Below are 22,489 nucleotides of genomic sequence, written 5' to 3'. Positions count from 1 at the left end.
AATATATACATATTATCCATTATATACACATATATATGTATCTATAAATGGATGTAGTTTGCTAAATTAGATAAGCAGATTTATAATCCAAATAAAATATTTTTTCTGCTATTTGTCAGGCAGCGAGCTCGGACGAAGTGGGGATTTTCTATCTATGAGCATAGTAATTAAATGTAAGATTTTTCTTCTTTTTTATCGTTCCTATCTTTATTTTCTCTCTCAATAGCTCACATACCATACTTGAATTTTTATTTTTATTTTATTTTATTAATATTATTATTTTGTCTCAAAAGGTCCGGCACTACACTTTTAGGAAACGTTGATATAGACATTTCATTTAATGTTTTGTTATTGCTAGCAGAATAACCTAATTTAAACTGAAATAGAAATGACTTGACAAATTTTCGTTAAAGTTCCAAAATGTCAATCGAATCGCCCAGCTAGAGCGTAGTTAATAAACGCATACGGATGGACAAAGCGATTGGTCACTTTACGGCACTCCACTAAGAGGTATTACATGTTACAGAGAAACTGTAGCATGTTACAGAGGAACTCCAGGTCAAAGAGTGTTAGATTTGATTATAGTGTTAGGGGGAGTTCCACTTAAAGATAACTATTCAGCCTCCGGTTGGTGACAGTGATCATGCGGTACTCACTTGGGAAGTGGCTAAGTTAATGAATGTTCCATTCAGCATGTAACATTTTCTGAATGGAACATTCAGTAAAGGTTACATGCTGAACTAACTACAAAGCAGGAAATATGACCAATTGAGGAATATGTTGGATTCTGCGCCATAGTATCGTTTGTTGGATGAGAAGAATATCGAAATGTGTCCCTAGAGTACGAAGAACAAATATGGTATGAGTGAAATAGATGTGCAATTTTGTTATAAGAAAATATGATGTGAGGAATACTGTATGCATAAGGATGGTGAATTATGAAAATTATAAGGAGCAGGACAGAACAGTCAACTGTTGTACGGAAAGCTAAGTCTGAGTATGAAAAGAAACTGCCTCTGAAAGCTAAAGATAACACCCAGAAGAATTCTGTCGTCATGCTGCAAGTTAAAAAAGAATGACAATGAAGGAATAACTCTACTGAATGCAGATGGTGTGAGGGTGACAGATACAGAAGACGTTTTTAAACTAATGCGTGTCCAGTTTGCTAAAAGCTATCAACCTGGTGTTTGCAGCATTGCGTTCACTGTTGCCTCTTCACTGAATGAAGAAACTGAGCGGTAGGAGGAGGTTAGAACTGTTGTACAAACTGAATAAGAATTCGGCAGTGGGGACTGGTGGGAAATCATCACGGATGCTAAAAGAGTGTTCAACTGAACTGCTATTCCTTGGACCAGGTATGTAAATTTGAATATCAGAATAGGGAATATTCCGCAGAAGTGGAAAGAATGTATGGTAATCCCATTGCACAAGGGTAGTGTAAAGACTGATGTATCCAACTATCAACCAGCCAGTAACTCAGGAGGGATAGTGAAGATTTTGGAAAAGTCGGTCAGGGCTGTCAGAAATAGGTTAACAGAGAATCCCTACTTTGCAATAAAAGAATACGTTTACTAAAAAAAGTCATGTTTGAGCAACTTGCTCACATTCTGTTCCCTTTGTGTAAATCAATGTTACTATTGAGTTAGACAAGAGGAATGGATACACCATGATACTTTTGAATTTTGCTAAGGCTTTTGATAGAATACAGTGGAAAACTACTGCGTAAATTGGAGAATATGGGATTGGATTATTAAATATTAGAATGCAATAAGAGGATGGTTGACTGATAGATATCAAAAAGTGGTGTATGGGGATGTGAGTCTGCAAGATTTAAGGCAACCAGTGGTGTACCACAAGGATAAGACCTTGACTCATTGTTATTCAATGTGTACATTAATGACATTAGGAAGGATTTGACAGGCAGCATACAGCTGTTTGCTGATGATACAAAGAGAGGAAGGGTAATCAGGAGTGCAGCTGATATGCAGCAATTGCAGAATAATTTGAATAGACTGGAATTTTGGGCGAAAATGGATGTTAGTTCAGTTCACTGTTAGTAAAGTCAATGCTGAAATGAATCTTCACGTGTACAGGTAGGAAGTCATTTTGCTTCTACAAGACTTTGATAAGATCTCACTTGTAAATTGGACTTTTGTCCGCATGTCTGGTTCCTAGTTTCGATGGTGATTCTAATACAGTGGGAAAAATGCAAAGGAGAATCGTACAGAATTTTAGTAGATGGAATTTTTCATTTTATGGTGGATGAGAGAGCATCCTTGGAAGTTGAGAATGAATGTTGCCAAGAAGGGGAATGAGAGCAAGAATTTTCTCTCATAGAGTGGTGCATGATTATAATGGATTGCTATTGTATATTTTGTGTTGAAGTAGTGTGAATGAATTCAAGAACAATTATGACAACTGGTGCAGGTAGCGTGTGGCCTCCCTAGATGAGTCCCTCACTCCCTGGAGGTCTCTCTTAATAATAATAATAATAATTTTTTTTATTGATCTTGGATGAGATGTAATTTCTCAGCTTTCATCCTATTTCAACATATTTGTTAAGCTTATCTGAGGATGACACCAGTTAGTTATTATTTATTTGTTTGTTTACTGTGTTGGGAAGTAGGGCTGTTTAATAGGTTTGATTTCCAATGCAGCCGTTGATTGAGAAATTCACGCGCGCACACTCACACACACGCACACGATAACTTAGAATGTCTTGATGCATCGCTGAACTGGAAGCCTGAACGAATATATTGTATTGTGTTTCATTAAGTTTGTATAGTATTTAGGGTGCGTGTTTCTTGATGTGTGATTTAATTAGTTGTCTGAGGTCTTGTTATACGGTATCTATTTCTGACTGTCCTGTAGTTGGCATCGAAATAATGTTTTAGCAAAGTTGCATAGTGACATAAGTGTTTTGCTGTCAATATTTTGTGTTCTGACATTGCAGTGTATATAAAGTCGATATTGTCTCTTTGTTCCCAAAAGATCAGTTTTATCATTTTGTGCTGTAACGACATTAATCTATTTAGTTTGTAGGGTGTGCAGAAAACATACATTGTTATAGCGTATCTTAGTATGTTTTGGCATAGTGCTTTGTATATTAGTGTTTTTAGGCTTGTGGGAACTATGTCTTAACCTGTAGAGTTTGCCAGTTATTGTTCTAAGTTAAATAGGGCTAAAAAAACAGCCTCGCCTATTCCCTATAAGGAACAAAAAGGCATTAGCTGATTTTTGTGATTTTTAGCTGATTTCTGATTTTTCTTGTTTTACTGTTCTGTGTGTGTTTTTATGTTGGAGAGTGGATGTTGGATGGTTATATATTTGTTATCAACTGGTCGAGTCAGTGGATTTCTGAATATCATTAATTTTGTCTTACCTGAGTTTAGGTGTATGGAGTTTTTGGTGAGCCAGTCTATGAGCAGATTTATGTCATGTTGCATATTTGTTTGGGCTATGCTTGCATTATTATGGATGGATATTATTACTGTATCGTCTGCGTATTGGAAGATCTTACCTTTGAGAGGTAGCTGATTAATATTGTGTGTGTGAATGTTGAATAGAGTAAGGGAGAGTGCAGCTCTCTGTGGCACTCCACAGGTTACTGGTAGCTCACTGCTTTTCGACCCGATACGTGTGATATGCTTTCTATTTTGAAGGTAGTTTTTAAACCACCTATGCAGAGGCCCGTCTATTCCAGCATGCCTCAGCTTTTCTAAAAAGGTTTGATGTGCGAGTGTATCAAATGCTTTAGTTAGATCAATAAAGACTATTATGGCAATTTTGTTTTTGTCTAAGGCGGTATTAATTACATCTGTAAAGTCTTCCAATAGAGATGTTGTTCCCTTATTTTTTTGAAAACCGTATTGTGTTTTGGGGATAATATGAAAGTTCTCTGTATATGCTGTGTTTCTTTAGTACGATCCGCTCCATAATTTGATTGATAATTGGTTATGTTGCTATGGGTCTGTAATTGCTGATTAAATTTCTTTTTCCATGTTTGTATATGGGTGTGATTATGGCGGTCTTTAGCATATTGGTATCTGTCCTGTTTTAAATATTTTATTTAGTAATTTTAGTAGGCTAGGGCCTAAGCTAGTTGCATATTGCTTGATATCCTTAGGCCTTATACCATTAATTCCTGGGCCTTTGTTTGGTTTGATTTGATCTATTAAAGAGAAAACTTCTGCTTCTTTTATGATTGGGAACCATAATGTCTGTTTTGATTGTGGTCCAGGTGGAGGATCACGTTTTGTGATTGGGGGGAATATTTCTGTGCAGTACTTGTATGGAATCTGCAAGGTATTGGTTAAAGTCATTTGCTAGTTGTTGGATAGGTTTTGCGTCTTTCATGAAGCTGTGTTTTATGGTTTCAGAGGCGGTGGTGTTGGGAGCACAATCTAGCATCTCGTTGATCAGATGCCAGGTTTGTTTCATGTTGTTTTGTGCAGAGGTTAATTTGTCTCTGTAGTAGTTTCTTTTTGCATTTATTTGTGTTGTAAGGCGATTCCTTGTTATCTTATATTCAGTTTTTAAAGCTGTATTATTTGGATATCGCTTTAATTCTTTCCATATAGCGTCCTTTCTGTGTATTTCTAGGATTAAGTTTTATGTTATCCAAGGATCTTGGGTTGTTCGTGAACGAATTCTGACCTTCTTTGCGCTTTCTTATATATTTCCTCCACTGTGCGTTTAATGTTGTTGTATAAGATATCTGCTGAATCTGATGCCAGGTGTTCCCAGTCGGTTTTTCTTATTTCGTGGTTGACTATTTCTTCGTCTATTATTGTTATGTATTGCTTTTCATCTGTGGGGCATTGCACGGATATTGTCTTATTGTGCAGGTTTAGAGCCGTGAAGTAAGTATTGCTACTTTGCACTTTATGACTGATGCAGTGTAACTGTTTGGTGGTGCTCGGATGTTTATATAATCTAAGCAGGAAGCAGTGATAGTATTTCCGAATATTTCTTCTCTAGTACATGATGTTATTGTTGGTATTAGGTTATACATGGATAGCGTGCCTAGGCATTTTACAGTGTTTTACTGGTTTTCGTTTGCAATATTTATGTTTATGTCGCCGATTATCATTAGGTATTCGGTTGAGAATATTTCTTGGCGTGAAAGCCAGTATAAAATTCGTGCAAGAATTTTATCATGTTTAAGTTTGGTGGCCTGTAAATAGTATTTTAGTATTATGGAATGCTGTCTATTGGTGGTATTAGTGATTTCGATGGAAAGGGTTTCAGTATGCTCCAACTGATAGACAGTTTCTTTTGCTATTCATTTATGATCGATAAATATTAATATTCCACCCCCTCTTTTTGGTTGGCGGCATGATCAATAAAAAAAAAGGGAAAAAATCAAAATCCATATATCACATTTAAGTGCTGTAGTTACAGCGCTTAAATATACTTAAAAAAAAACAATATTGTAAATATATATAACTCATTGTTAAATGAATAAATGCTGTATTATTATTATTAATACATTATACAGGGAAAAAAAAGAAAAGAAAGAAAAAAATCTGTACGAATTTCATTGTTACAAAAAAAGGGAAAATTATTATTATTAATAATAATTATTATTAAATTATTATTAATATTAAATTATTATTAATATTAAATTATTATTAATATTAAATTAATAATAATAATATTATTAAATTATTATTCATAATAATAATGATAGGATGCCAGAGTGAAACAAAAGACTCCAACTTAGTTCAATAAGATCTCAACACAACAAAAATGAATGTGACCCTACAGATAGATGTAATTGCACCAGAATACATCAGTAATTGTACTTTCGAATCGCTTAATGCATGGAAACAACACACAGTATAAGCGAGAGGTCTCTCAATTTTGCATATTAACATCAGAAGCATCCGAAAACATTGGTTATTGCTACAGGCTTATATGAGGAATTACACTGATATTATTGATATATTGATTCTAATGACGAAGCGACTGCTTTCCAAATTACAGGCTTCCAACAACATAGATCATGCCGCCAAACAAAAAGAGGGGGTGGAATATTAATATTTATCAAACAAAAATTAATAGCAAAAGAAACGGCCTATCAGTTTGAGCATGCTGAAACCCTTTGCCTAGAAATCACTAATACCACCAATAGACAGCATCCCATAATACTAAATGCTATTTACAGGCCACCAAACCTAAATATGATAAAATTCTTGCACGAATTTTATACTGGCTTTCACGCCAAGAAATATGCTCAACCGAATACCTAATGATAATCGGCGACATAAACATAAATATCGCAAACGAAAACCAGTAAAACACTGTAAAATGCCTAGACACGCTATCCATGTATAATCTAATACCAACAATAACATCATGTACTAGAGAAAAAATATTCGGAAATACTATGACTGCCGCCTGTCTAGATCATATAAACGTTCGAGCACCACCAAACAGTTACACTGCATCAGTCATAAAGTGCAAAGTAGCAGACCATTACCTCACCTCTCTAAACCTGCACACCAAGACAATATCCATGCAATGTCCCACAGAAGAAAAGCGACAGAAAACAATAATAGACGAAGAAATAGTCAACCACGAAATAAGAAAAACAGACTGGGAACACTTGGCATCAGACTCAGCAGATATCTTATACAACAACATTAAACTCACACTGGAGGAAATATATAAGAAAGCTACAAAGAAAGTCAGAATTCGTTCAAAAACAACACAAAATCCTTGGATAACACAAAACTTAATCCTAGAAATACACAGAAAGGACGCTTTATGGAAAGAATTAAAGCGATATCCAAATAATGCAGCTTTAAAAACTGAATATAAGATAACAAGGAATCGCCTTATAACACAAATCAGAAAATGCAAGAAGAAGAAAATAAAAATAATAATAAGAAAATTAATAATAATAATAATAATATAAACAATCATATTGTTTCGGATTTACGGAAACGATGACAAAATTGTACACGTAACATAACCTTGAGCTAAATGCAAAATAATGATAGCAAAATTGTAACAGTAATATAATCGTATGGGCTGAATGCAAACTAACGAAGGCAAAATTGTACCAGTAATATCGTCTGTGCCGAATGCAATAACTTATTTATTACGTGACACCTCCAAGGACATCGCGGTAGGGCACTCCACTTCGGTACACACATGTATCCATCTCCTCTTCTACTTAATTCTCCTACTGTACACAAAACCCGAAAATACGAGTTTTGTAGAGAAAAATCTCTGCTACCGCCGTATGAGATCGGCCAACTCACCTTAAAATGAAAAAGCCCAAATAAAGATTCCTCTCGTAACCAAGAGAATGGAACTTAGGCCTTTTCCAGTCGAAGGGTGCAATATACCGTTGTTATTTTAATTGCTCTACGGAGGCGATAACATTCACGTTATTCCGGATTTATGGAAACCCTGGAAACCAAAGATTGGTTGTCATGTTTGGAATTTATTAATAAAACACATATGGTTATGAGACCAGTGTATTGTGTCTGTTGTGTGTTCTCTTTTGGCCTGTTTCCTGTTTTGTAGAATGCAAAATCCCAAGTTTCTGAAAGGTAAAAGAAAAATCAGCCTCATTTCCTATGAGACTGACAACATGATATGAATGAATAGCGTTTGTTATTCATTCATTCATCATGCTACATATTCATATCACAAAGAAAACAATTATATTGTTTTCAGTGTGATATGAAAGAAAAAATACTACTTTACATCATTTAAAATATCATCGAATCACAGGAAAAAGGAAACACAGAAGGCTTTCAATGCTGTTTACTGCCAGTGGAAATTTTTAGAGGAATTTCATTTCCCCTAAAGTAGTCGACTTTGACCAACTATTATATTACTAATTGGTTTCCAGTGCGTAAATAAACTACACTGACTAGCTAGAATCTCTTATACCGACGTACAAATATCAGTGCATGCCGAAATAATTGAGCCTGGGACATTTGATATGGAATAATTATAAAGGCATGTAATTTACGGACAAACAGTATTAAAAATATCTTCCTTGAACGTGTTGAATCAATTACATTGCAGATAAACACTATTCATGGGGATGAAAATAAGTTTACCTCCACCAGCAGGTACAGTAATCTTTGATTCTTCTTCCTTGATTAGTTTTCTGCTTTTACCATTATAAGTTGTGGAGAAAGTTCTCATCATTATCCTCACTTTGTGATCAGAATCTTGATTAGCATTGGTCATCTTGAGCTTTATCTGATATAAAGTTAATACAAATATACAAATTGTTATTTTTTTATTTTATTTTGATATTCAAATATTATATACGGAATATAAAAAGAAAATCTCACTGGAAGACACACACACACACACACACACGCATGTGAAACACTATAAAGATTCATTATCTTTGTAGTATGTATGTTTTATCTCGTTTCCACCATGAAAGTAGCAATTTATAACATATTCAGTACCATGGCTAGGATAATAGTTAATTCTGAATCCCCTACTCTAAAGAATAAAATAAGTATTTTTCCCAAACCGACTCCGAACTTCAACACGTTATGATATAAACTGTGAATAAATTGTCTTAGTTTGTTTGGAGAGACTTTGATAAGATAAGAAGCTTAACCCCACATTTTGAGCATTCATCAGTGTTCAGTATTTTCCTTTTTTCTATTTCTGCAAATATATTCAGTAAAAAAAATGCATGCCAATTCACGGTTGATGGGTCCTCTCGAAGTATTCTTATGGTGCGTGTGTGTATTGTTGTCAGAAGAAGAGGAACTTCAACAAGAACTTAGTTACCTCAAAAGGACTTTGTTAAATAACGGTTACTCTCCTAAAGGTATCTATAATCGTCTTAGTGTATGTGATCAACATAGTAATGAAGATAACTCAAACCCAACACCCTACATCTCCTTACCGTATATAAGTTCTCTTTCTCCTAAACTGGCGAAAATCTTGAAGAAATTTAATGTTAAAACATATTTCTCCACCTTTCCAAAACTCCGATCTTGTCTCAGTCAACCTAAAGTAAAACACAACCTTCTTCAGTTCCCAGGAGCATACAAAATCTTTTGCAGTTGTGTCAAACCATGTTATAGCCAGACAGAAAAGTCTCTCTCTTTCCGCCTAGAAGAAACACCAACGTGACATTTCTTATAACAGAGTTCGTGCTAGTGCACTATCCATCCTTTTATTCTCGGCCAATACCAATGTTGAAGGACGACAACATCAAATAGACTGGAACTTTACTTCAAACATCCATAAATGCTCCGATGAATTACAAAGACGTATCTTGGAATCAAAAGAAATAGCTCTCAACCCTACCCATCTAAACTGCAATCTCAGTTGCAACCTGCCCGATTCACATAGCGCTGTAATCCAGTTTTGGAGTACTCATGATATCATTCACACACACACAGTTCTTCAAGCCAGAACTAACGCTCGGACTCAATTTCAAACACAACTACTACTTGTTCTAAACTCTCTGTTTGTTAAAGTACAATATATTTTTAAGATGATATTTGAATTAAGGGGATATTAAATCCCACACTGTTTTAAAACCGAATAAGAAACTCAAAGATCGGAATCAAAGTTTCATGCCGAATATAGTAACTATAAACGTATCGGCGACTACTTTTTAAGATGTTGTTTTCTCCATGGTATTGTATTCACATGACGAAGTCGACATTTCCGATGAAACTAGTAGTGAAACTTTATTCAATCTCTTATATTTCTCGATGTCTACGTCAGTTAATAATTATATATATATATATATATATATGTATGTATGTTAAAGATACCAAGCATTTTTTAAACCTGGTTTTTTGCACGTAATGCAAGTCTAAGTGATCCGTAAAGTAGTACAAGTCAAGGCAAATCGTGGTCAAGTTGGAATAAGCTCTGATCACTATTCTTAATATTTATCCTTAATGCAAAGCCCATCTCTTTGAGGAGATGTACGATGCTATGCATTAAGGGCAAGGGGCCACTACTCAGACTGGTTTCGACCTCTATTGAGGTCTCATCAGTGGGAGCCAGCTAGAAATACTAAGGTTAAGTAATACAGAGCTTATAAGTATTTTACCAAAACAAGTTACCAAAAGGTGCTTTGACCTTATTAAATAAAAATCTCAGGATGAGAGATAGATGTAGAAAGTTTTTAACTTAACTTATTTGTCTGTTTGCTTACTTGGGAAATGGAGTAAAAACCAGGTTTAAAATAGCTTGGTATCTTTAACATATATTGTACCCAAGGCAAAAAACATTCTACATCTATCTCTCATCCTGAGATTTTTATTTAATAAGGTCAAAGCACCTTTTGGTAACTTGATTTGGTGAAATACTTATAAGCTCTGTATTACTTAACCTTAGTATTTCTTGCCTGGCTTCCACTGATGAGACCTCAATAAAGGTCGAAACCGGTCTGGGTAGTGGCCCCTTGCCTTTAATGCATAGCATCGTACATCTCCTCAAGGAGATGGGCTTTGCATTAAGGGTAAATATTAAGAATAGTGATCAGAGCTTATTCCAACTTTACCACGATTTACCTTGACTTGTACTACTTTACGGATCACTTAGACTTGCATTACGTGCAGGCGCAAACTTGACTTATTTGTCTGTTTGCTTACTTGGGAAATGGAGTAAAAACCAGGTTTAAAAGAGCTTGGTATCTTTAACATATATTATATCCAAGGTAAAAAAACTTTCTACATATATATAATATTCATCAAAGCTTGATTTGCTTCCTCAGTCTTAAGTAAAAGGCTGGTTATATTCCACTAATTCGAGCCCTACCCAAGGGCCTATGAGTTGTGGAAATACTTTCTGAAAATGAAAGCTGTGCCGAACAAAGCAGCCTTTTGCAGCTGCCCAGTTTTTAATCCATCTAACTCGAGTGCTTCTAGATGTTTTTTAATGTTTTAGGGATGGTGCCTAAAGCACCTATTATTATGGGAACAACTTTCGTTTTCTTTTGCCAGATTCGTTCAACTTCGACTTGCAAATCGCGATACTTTGTAATTTTTTCATTTTCTTTGTCGTCAATCCGACTTTCTCCTGGTACTGATATTTCGATAAACTTAACACCCTTGTTTTCACTTTTTTCAACAACTGTTATATCTGGTGTATTACATTCCAAGCTTTTGTCAGTCTGGATTTTGAAATCCCAGAGTATTTTAGCTTTTTCATTCCCAACCACTTTCTGGTGAACTTTATGCTTCCAATAGTCTTTAGATACTTTAAACCCAAACTTTTTACATAAGTGCCAGTGAATTATCTTAGCTACGTTGATAACATGAGTTATCGACGTAGCTAAGATAATATATATATATATATACAGGGTGGCCATAAAATAACTTCCCTTCTTTGGAGGCATCTGTAGCTAAAACCAAAGAACGGCATGAGACCAAATTTTATACTGAGACTATTGAAGGCATGGGGAGATGATTTCCGCGAAAAAAAGATTTAGTAACAAAAGTCGTCGATAGGGGAAAAATTTTGCGCTGGCGAAGCCGAAAACAAGCGGATAATTACATTAAAGGCAGATAAAATGGAATAATAACATTTCGACGGTGTAAGCGACAGCCGCGTCACTCATTCCAGCTGGATATGTGGCGCGTTACAATGATAACAATAATAATAATAATTGAACTAAAACAACAACTTGCGAGAGACACAGAAATTAATGTAGTGATTGAACTCACAGGAAATAATGTTTTATTCATCAGAATCAGGGTCCCCTGGACCACATACACGATTTTCATTGTGCTGACCTTTCTTGTGTACAACAAATTGAATCCGGTGAGCGACATGCTCTACAGCTGAGGTAAGGAGTCGGATTGGATGTTCATAACAGCCCGTTTTATGTTCTCTTTCAAGACATGCAAGTTGGAAACGCCACCAACATACACAATGGATTTGAAATACCCCCAGAGCCAAAAGTCACATGGAGTGATGCCCAGGGATCGAGGCGGCCATGCCGTCGGAAAGAACTGACTGATAACCCTCTCATTACTGAAATGCCGTCGTAAAAGTCGCTGTACTGAACGTTCAATGTGTGGGCCTGCTCCATCCTGCATAAAAATTATGGAGTCCAAACATTGTCTTTGCTGCAATGCAGGAATGACAAAATTTTCCGGCATTCGTCGATAAATCTCTCCAGTAATGGAGCAGGTTACAGGACCTCTAGGAGTAACACGCTCAAAAAAGTATGGTCCTATTATGAAATCGGCTGTGAAGCCACACGCGGTACTTTTAGAGAATGCAGTAGTACTTGCTGGATCGCTTGGGGATGTTCAGATGCCCAAATTCTGCAGTTGGGAGTGTTGACTGACATATTCAGATAAAAATGAGCCACATCACCCCACAATATTCTCCAAGGCCAGTCATTGTCGACCTCCATTCGGGCAAGAAACGTTAGCGCGAAGGTCATGCGCTTATCATAATCTGCGGTAGTTAGTGCTTGCACACGACTGAACCGATAGGGATAGAAGTGAAGCATTTTCCGTAAGATTTTTCAGACTGTACCTAAGCCATATTAAGTTTGCGAGCTATGGCATGAGCGCTTGGACAAGTACTGGTCCCTGCGTCGTCGAACACCGCAGTAACAACGTCTGTTACTTCCTCTTCTTGCATTGATTTCCGCCCTCTGCCAGGTCTAACTCCTAGTGATCCAGTTTCTTCAAACTTCTTAATCATAGCTCTCAGTGCTACAGCTGACATAGGACCTGTATGCAGGTTATGACGCCTTCTAAATTCCCGAAGGGCCAGTACGACATTGCACTGTAAACTTAACAAGTAAAGCACGCTGAAGCAAGGTAGGATGCATATTGAGTACAATTCGTCAGTTATTCGAATAACTGCCTGAACGTTCCCAATCCCATTTTAAGCGGAATTGGTGGCGCTACTGTCACCTATTTGCATAATCCATTTTACCTGCGTTTACTGCAAACATTTGACTGCTTTTGGCTCCTCCAGGAAATTTCCCCTATCGGCGACTTTTGGCACTAAATCTTTTTTTTCGCGGAAATCATCTCCCCATGCCTTCAAAAGTCTCAATATAAAATTTGGTCTCACTCCGTTTATTGATTTTAGCTACAGATGCCTCCAAAGAGGGAAAGTTACTTTAGGGCCACCGTGTATATATATATACTCTATATATATAAAAAGATAACCCGAAATTTGAAACGTTTTTATGTCACGTTTTTTGTCTTACCGGCTGGTAAGCCGGTAAGTAGATGGCGTTGGTGTAGTTGCGGTTCGTTGTAGTTGGTGGATTGAGTGGTGGAGATAAATTTGTAGAGTAGTTGCCCTCTCTCGATGAGTCTTTGGACTCCCTGAAGGTGTCATGTAATAAAAATAATAATATCGTCCTCATAACTTCTCATGTGACTTATCACGTGCAGTCAGTTTTTCCGCCAAAAGAATCAATGAACGCCGTATCTTCACTCTTGTACCTCATAGGGTTTGGGAGTGAAGTGTTCTGTTAGAAGTAGTAGGGTCGCAGATTCCCTTTCCACACAGGGCTAGTAGGACAATCACAAACATCCATGTCGGAAATCGAACCCGCAACTTCTTGACTGGAGAGCGGATACGCTAATCACTCGGCCAATCAGGCCGGCCTGCCTTGGAATTAATTGCTTCTATTTTCCCCCTTAGGTTTCCCACCTATGCCAAGAAAAAAATTACAGGACTCTAACCTAATATGAATAAAATACTACCTTCGTATCGCGTTTGCAATCTAAACTTACTCTAAAGTAATCCGTCTTTATGCGGTAATTCAGCTAAGTTAAACAATTTCTATATAATTTAATACGAAAGCTGTTAAAACCTTCGCAGGTGAAAGAGGGGGGGGGGAATCCAATACGGAAATCGTGTTATTACCTTGTATACAGTAACTGCCATATAATTCAAAATTGCAATCTTGAAATAGGTCATTGGTATTTAGATAAATTCAGTACGCTGACAAAGTCATTTAACTGACTGGACGCAAGAGGTTATGATGTTCAGTACATTTAAACATTGATAACAATTATACATTTTAAAAGCATCGGGATGATTTTATTAATTGGATGAAGAGTACAAAATCAAAACATCTTCCGTTTAGAAAATGCTCAGCATTTTCTAAATGGAAATTACACTTTGTATCATACAGTTTGTATAATACTAACTGTAATTTCCAATTTGTATTATACTACAGAAATTACACTTTATAGTATACCTGTAATTGCAATTTCATATTTTTCAATCCTGTCACATCCACGTCATTCAATCCCAAAATGTTAGATTGCTAGTATTTTAAAATCCATTACTTCCTAAGATTACAGAATGTCTGAAGAATGACATACAACAAAATTTCCTTTTGCGGAATCTTTAGGTTGTCTAAGTTGAAGAACTGTTCCAAACTGGCAATTTCAAACAATAAAAGTAATAAAGATTACCTTTTGCAAGAGCAAGATCAAAATTCACCTTTTAAAAAAGTAAAACATATTACCTTGAATGGATAACCGAGTAGAAGGTGGCCATCAGACTCCATATGAAAAGAAATGTCTCCTTTCTCTTGCTGAAGAAAGTAATTGCTATATTCATGACCAGCTTTGCTTAGGGCTCTTTGAATGGATTCTTCCCTATATCCTTCTCCTATGAGATAAAAATAAATCGAGTAATTTATAGCCCTCAGGTGTTTTTTTTTTTAATTTAGCTCTGAAAAAATTAAGCTGAAATTGAAGAATGTGCCCAGTAATAATAACATGATAATCAGTTTAAATGAACGCTATAAACCGATATTAATATTAACACATTCATTTACTTAACCACAAAAAAGATGGAGCAAAATCTTTCTTAAGATATGACCGACGTTATTATACTCACTGTCTAATTCGTGTTTGTAGCTCTCTGTGATATCTTCTCTAAGAAGTGTTGATCTCTTCTTGGTGCTTATGTTGATACCGATTCTACAATGCGATCAAATTATGTATTATTCATTTTTATACAGATTGAATTATTTCAATCATATATTTAATAACATATCAGGCAATTTATAGCTATAAAGGATACAAGTTTAACGAATAAACCAATTACAGTTTGGGTAGATAGAAATCCTGTACTGGCTGTCTATGCACAAGCTGCAGAGAAAATGTTTGTAATGAGTAGAAGCTGGTCTTGGGGCAACCTGATATTTGTTTTACGTCATCATCATCATCAGGTTGCCCCTGAACCTATAGCACACTAGTCTATCTTTGTTGGTATGTTGCCGACATGCCTAAAGAACATAAATTCCGTATTTGAAATAAATGTATGTTTTGAAATCGGAAACAATGTGTTTAACTATACATTAAAACCAAATACATATACATTTGGTTTTAATCCTTTATCCAAGGAAGCAAAACAATGTTTTGCGTATGAAATATATTCACGTCTGAGCTACTTGTATATAGAGGCTAATGACTTCACATCACTTGCCTTAGTATGTATCCCATAATGCAAAGCACACACACACACACACACACACACCCTTTCAGACGTGTAAAATGCTATGCATAATTGGAAGGGCGACTACCCAGACAGATTTCGACCTTCATTGAGGTCTCATCAGCGGGAGCCAGACCCGGGTCAGACCTGAATACATTTCACGCACAAAACATTGTTTTGCTTCCTTGGGTAAAGGACTAAAATCAAATATATAATTTCTTGGTATCTTTAATGCATAATAGAACTAAGGTAAAAAACTTTCTACAGTGTGCTGAACTATACTATAAGTGCATGTTTGTAAATAAAGTCATAGGTCACACAGTTAAATGCTTATTCATTCTTACGCTAAACAGAGAAAAAGGGTAAGGTTCCAGTCAAAGCGAACGCCAAAGACTGGCAACTCGATTAGTTGATAACTACTAATAAATTTTGATGTTATCGAATATAATATAATATATTGTGAAATAAGACAAAGCCTATGATGTGATCTGCATTTTTCTTATTTACTCTTCAAATTCAGTTTATCATGCCTGGCCTAAAACTAAAGCATTTAATTAAGAAATAAAAGAATTATATATATATATATATTTTTTAAATTTATTGTTACGCTTTTTCCTTGCGTATGAGACTCAATGGCTTGTCACCGTCAAGTAATCTAGCTTCTTTGAAACCTAAGTAATGCTCTGCTAGGACTGTTAATTCTATCTGCATAGTATGTTATCCCTCTGTCACTGCGTATGTTTTCTTTTGGCTGGTTTGCCTGATGAAAAGCCTCTCCACCTCTGTATGAGGTCAGTGAACTAACTTACCTTGAGATAGAATGTCCTGATAAACATTGAAACAGAAGTCTTTCCAACCAGAGAGCATCGTGTAAACCGCCAGAGCTACGACTGTCGAAGCATTCCATAATAATATTAGCAAAATACTAATTCGCGGGTGAAATTTTGGCATGTTCAAAAATATCAAAAATAAAATAAAATTGCCGGTCTTCCTGACTGGGTGGATAGTTCCAATTCTCTAACCTACAGGCTGTGGTTCCAATGCCATCGTGGGCATTGGATGTTTGTAAGTCTTTAGGGAATGGACGATTTGTGTGGAGGCCTGAAGTGGCTTAAAAAAATGTTATATCTTTGGTCCCTAGTGCAGTATTTTCGAATTATCTAAGCCATAGTTTACTCATGGTACTAATACTAATGTATCATAGGCCTTCATCCCTATCGATGGCTGTGCTTAGAACAACTTTTTGTCATCTCTTCTTTATGAATCTCGATGCCAGCTTCGGTTTGTGTTCAAGGAAGTTTTGACACCTCCTTGAAACTATACTTCGAGCGCTATCCTCCTGTCTGATTCCGGTTGTCCAGAAATTTTCCTTGCTCGTTTATGTTTTGGAGATGCGAGTAAATCGCATCTCCGAAACATAAACGAGCAAGGAAAATGGTCTCCTGTTTTCTTCAAACGAGCCAGATTGCTACTCATTAACAAAACCACTTTTAATGGCATAACATTCGCCGATGATCTTATACTTATAATATCTACTAGAGAAAGTTTGTAAGAACTCCCCAACGAGCAGTCAGTGCTGTCTTACATGTTCCACGTATGAATATCAGTGACAATGTCGAGTGTGCTTTCTCCTATCCCCTCTGATAGAGACAAGAAATTGAGAAAGTCTTTTCTCTAACAACCATCTCCTCCTTTAGGATCTTTTCTTTCTATCCGAAGGTGACGCAACTGATTTCAAAAAGAGGTGGTAGGGTTCCTCCCGGAAAATTATGTTTTACATCGCCGCAAAATAGGCAACCCATCTAGTTGCCTTAAATCTCAACAACGGATGTTCATTCTTAATGACTTCCTTCTTCCTAGACTTCACTATTGGTTAGTCTAGGTAAAGTTTCTTTCTCACCACTATCCTCAGATGGATGTAGCCCTTCTGTGTCACGTCTTCCTCATGATGTGCCATTAGCATTTTTTCATGCCACTTAAACCATGGAGGGCTTAGGATTCCCTCGTTGCGATGGCTAGTTACTAGATTAAGTGTGTCCGGATTCATGGAAATTTTCGTAGACATGTACTACGCGTAATTATCAACATACTCGCCGAGGATTGGTGCTTGATCGAAAACATTATTCTAAGTGCCTGTGCTGAAGAAGGTGAATGCTGCACCATTCAGATAATAGATCTGCATTACAGGAATTTAAACATGTTCCTTTCCATCATCCATAGATCAGGGATGGTACTCGCCTCCCATCTGGATTTAATATACAGATTTGATGAAGACAACAATGAGAAGTGATAAAAAGAACTCTAGAACATACCGCCATAGTATGAAAATTATCATCTCAAAACACATGCACCTAGAAAAGTAACATTGCTCAGTTTGTTAAAAATTCATCGATAATTACTTAAAATCCAAATTTAGCTAATTAAGTTGCTAATCATGATGTTTTTGTAGAATAACTTTACATTTCACGACGAAGTTATTTTGACTGGAAATATCAGAAAGCTGTGCCTAAAGACATCTACTCGTTTATTTATATTCCGTTGTAATTGTGATACAGTGGACAGAGAGTGCAGAAGAGAGTGTTAAAAATATCAGGATTGTGAAATACTGATTATGAAGACAGATTGGGAACTTGTAGACTGCAGACACTAGCGAACAGGAGAAGGAGGGGGTGATATGATCGAGACTTACAAACTCCTGAAAGAGTCATACAGGATTTCGGTTGATGGAATTTTTCATTCTATGGAGTGTGAGGAAAGGACAAGAGGGCATCTTTGGAATCTGAGAATGAATGACGCTAAGAAGGGGGGTGAGGGCTATATTTTTCTCTCATAGGGTGGTGCGGGATTGGAATGGATTGCCATTGGATGTTGTGTGTGCAATCAGTGCGAATGAATTCAAGAATAAGTATGATAGCTGGTGTGTGTAGTATGTGGCCTCCCTCGATGAGTCCCTGACTCATGACACGCACACACACACAAATATTCTTAAATATTTGTGTGTGTGTGCGTGTGTGTGTGTGTGTGTGCGCGCGCGCGCGCTCGAATGTCTCAATCATAGATTTCGCAGCTTACCAACACAGCAAAAAATAAATAAATAAATAACAACCAACTGGTGTCATCTTCAGATAAGCCTACATATAAGCTTCGAGGATGAAAGCAGAGAAATTTAGTTCTCATTCAAGATGTATCACATGTAACCAAGTGCATGTAATGTACGTATCACATGTAACCAAGTGCATGTAATGTACGTATCACATGTAAACCAAAGTATTTAATGTATGTATTATTTGTAAACAAATGTATGTAAAGTATCATATCTAAACAAATGTATGTAAAGTAAGTATCATATATAAACAAATGTATGTAAAGTAAGTATCATATGTAAACAAATGTATGTAAAGTAAGTATCATATGTAAACAAATGTAACTAATGTATCGTATATAATCAAATGTATGTAACAACTGTAACAAAAGTATGCAATATAGAGTGATTGTATCCATTGATATTGTATATATAGAGTGTAAAATTGCAAAGAAACATCTGTAATAATCATCATTATGAATATTATAATAATATATGTTGTAAACAGTTAAAAAAATTTTTTTTTAATTATTCAGTATATTCTATATTCAAAAATTCTGTCTAATCTTTATTGTTAATATTAGAAGAACATGTGTTGTAAATACATAATATAGAGACAAAAAAGTATTATTAAAAATTTTAATTGAAATCCAATGTAGAAAATGCAGCACTTAGTAATGAATTCTGTAAAATTATAAGTTGCAATGTCACTCAAGATATTTATTGTATGTATAAATATTTTAGCAATCAATAAAAAATATTATCATTAAAACACATATATCATTAAAAATTATTATTGCACATGTAAGCAATAATATTATGTATCATATCGATTACGATGCCTTTGATTCATTTCAACAAAATTCGTTTCGTTGTTTTTTAGTTCGGGTTGTACGTATTCAGTAATAGAAACATTGGTATTGCTAATTAGTACTTTGATTTCACTTTCAGATTAAACTTGTAACAATTCGTGTGCCCACAGATTCTCGTTTTCCAAGCGCAGGAACCGAAAGCAGTTAAAAAAAGAAAACCGCTAACGACTTTTATTTTCCTATAGGGAGTAGGTGAGGCCGTTTTAGCCCTGTCTAAATTTTTCGAGACTGAGAGCCAATTCAGTCGCCACCGGTAGCCAATCGGAAATAACTTACTCAAGAATTATAAATCCCATCCTGTGAAGAGACAGCAGACGGTGCCGCTATCTCGTGGTCTCTAACACGATATGTTTATGGACTGATATAGTGTGGGTATTACGGTCGATTTTCTTGAATTTACGGGACGAAAACCCAGAATGGATGAAAAAAAAAAAAAAACAAACCTCTTGTCCATGCCAGAAATCGACTAACTCGAAAACCGGTCGAAGAAAATGTTATGAAAAAGCTCTGCGACCCGATTCAAACTAAGAACAGCTTTCTTTGGGAAATTAGCGGTATGGCTGCATATTTCACTTCCACAGACCTCCTAAGTAGTGTAAATACCAAAATTTGATAACATATTTTTATTAATATATATAGATTTTGTAATTATTAAAAATTTATTTCAGCACCTAATCATTTAGCAATATAAAATCATATTTCTTTTTTATTTGCAATTTATTTCAGCACCTAATCATTTAGCAATATAAAATCATATTTCTTTGGTACAACTTTAGAAAAGCTACTTTTCTCTTGCGATTACGTTAATCACGTGATACCTACACTAGTCACGCGATTTTGTTGATTTTTAGCTGCCGCAGGGTTTTACTTGGCCATTATTTGTTATATAACCTTTAATTTAAGTATATGATTCGACCATACAACCCACTCCATAGAAATTACTACATGTACTTACCCGTCTTTGCTGCTGCTTAACAGTTTCAGTGGTTGGTTACCACCTTCGTATCGCCAGTATGCTTTAAAGGCATTGACCTCTGCGAATACAAATGCAGTATCATAAGGTTTATTAATTTCACCAGCTCCAACTGCTGTGACACTAGCAGGACCGCACTGATGTAGTCCTGAAAACAAAACCTTATTTTAAAATGATAGACGTCATTTTAACTCTAACGTATGTTAAACTAAACTGGAATAACTGACTACATACTGTATATAACTCGAATTCGCACCTGACTGAAGCATGCCTAGAGTGACAGCACAAGCAGTCAAGCATGTCTTAAAGGTCCATTGGGTTTCTGTAATACATTTTTTAAAAATGTGATGATGATTAATAAATTAAATTATTGATTTGATAGACAACTAGGCTATGTTGATCTAAAAGAAATTAATCTAAATTGCATTTCAGTAATCGTTTTTTTATTTATTTATTTTTTTTTTTTAGTAATTTTAAACAAGGCACTTCTAGTAACGTATGGGAGTACAGAGGCTCTGGAAACCTTACGTACGTCCAATCTCTACAGACAGATGGACCAACACACAAATATGATTTAATAGTCATTTTCTTGAATTTTTTGCTGCTGGTAATTAGCATATTAGTTGATAATTGTAGAAGAGGTTAATTTAATGAATTTATATCGACTAAAGAAAATTGGATCCAACACTTGTTCGAAAAATCCTGGTATACACCCATTTCAAAATTTCACCATTCTGAATTTGCCTTTTAGAGTTAGCTTTATTACCGACTTTTATCATTAAAATCATAAAACGTCATTTTATCACGTTTTATCATTTTGTAAACAACCCAAATGGCATATAATGACAAAGTAGGACGCATCCGTATGAGGACTGTACATGCAGCATACACCTATACTCAAATTGATATGAACGTTTCAAACCTACACGAACTCAAACTAAATTTAGAGATTCATCTTACCTTCCGATTCCTCTTGTGGAGTAGAATCAATTACTTGCCAACCATCATACTTTTCCGAGCCTAAATCAGGTCTGGCTATCCATATTTCATTCCACACATGAAAATTCCTGTCAAAGAATTCGACATTTGTTAATTTCTGTGCAAGCGACTCCTCTTTAGAAATTCATTAATATATATATACAGTATATATCAATAGATTGTACCACTTTATCCCAGTCCTGAAGATATTTTCAGGCGCAAACTTTGTTTGCACACACTTGGATAAAGGATTAAACTAAATTTATTATAGTCTGACCAAGTGAAAAATAAACTTTCAACATCTTTCTCTAAATCCAGAGTAATTTAATAAAAAGGTGGCACACCGTTTGGCAACTCCTATACGTAGGAGTTGCTAATGCTAATGCTTCTGCCTGGTATCTCCACTTGGGCCTGGCTCCCACCGAAGAGACCTTGATAGAAGTCGAAACTAGTTTGGGTAGTGGCCCTTCCCTTAATGCATAACATTATACATATCCGCAAGGAGATGTGTTTTACATTATGGGAGATACTGAGATAGGAATGTTGGGAGCTTGCTCCACCTTTGCAAGGAGTTGCCTGGTGTTGTACTACTTTACCCCAGTCCTGAAGATACTTTCAGGCGCAAACTTTGTTTGCACACACTTGGATAAAGGATTAAACTAAATTTATAATATATATATACAGATTAATTACAAATAATAAAAATTTTACATTTTCTCATATACAAAAGAATATATATGGGAAAATATTTTTTTTCTAAAATATTTGAATAATACTGTGCACTGATGTACAGTATTTCATAAATAGATTTATTTTATTTTTTATTCCCATCCTTTTTTTTCCAGTCTGTTCGATGACCAATAGATTTTATCGTTCGATGTTGGAAATCAGATTTATATTTGCTTTACTGGTGTCATTCCATTGGTTGCTTTTATCAGTTGCTGCATGAGACTGTTCTTTCCCACTTTCAGTTGAAAAATTCTTATATAGGTTCCTGTCTTACCATCACAGGAATCGCCCCAAGTCTTTCAAACCAAACGCAATTTTAAGTACGATAAAGAGCCAAGAGGCTATTTTTTCGGCGATATAAATTAAGTTAAGGGGATAATAAATCCCGTATTATTTTACATCCGG

The 22,489-nt window shown here is 35.6% G+C and overlaps 1 protein-coding gene across 1 annotated transcript in view; it reads right to left on the bottom strand.

Moving 5' to 3' along the window:
• The window catches only part of LOC150096535 (annulin-like), a 64,512-nt gene that overhangs the window by 6,532 nt on the left and 35,491 nt on the right, over positions 1 to 22,489 (bottom strand). The window contains exons 9-13 of the mRNA XM_090407826.1: positions 21,338 to 21,444; positions 20,360 to 20,525; positions 14,851 to 14,933; positions 14,474 to 14,619; positions 8,085 to 8,229 (exon numbers count right to left, since the gene is read on the bottom strand). Coding sequence (XP_090263952.1) covers positions 8,085 to 8,229; positions 14,474 to 14,619; positions 14,851 to 14,933; positions 20,360 to 20,525; positions 21,338 to 21,444 — 647 coding nt within the window. The remainder of the gene's footprint in view (positions 1 to 8,084; positions 8,230 to 14,473; positions 14,620 to 14,850; positions 14,934 to 20,359; positions 20,526 to 21,337; positions 21,445 to 22,489) is intronic.

Source organism: Typopeltis vanoorti, chromosome 18 (assembly GCF_054136105.1).
Source record: "Typopeltis vanoorti isolate ZY-2024b chromosome 18, IOZ_Tvanoo_1.0, whole genome shotgun sequence".
Taxonomy (NCBI): Eukaryota; Metazoa; Arthropoda; class Arachnida; order Uropygi; family Thelyphonidae; genus Typopeltis; species Typopeltis vanoorti.
This window is presented reverse-complemented; position numbering and strand designations above follow the sequence as displayed.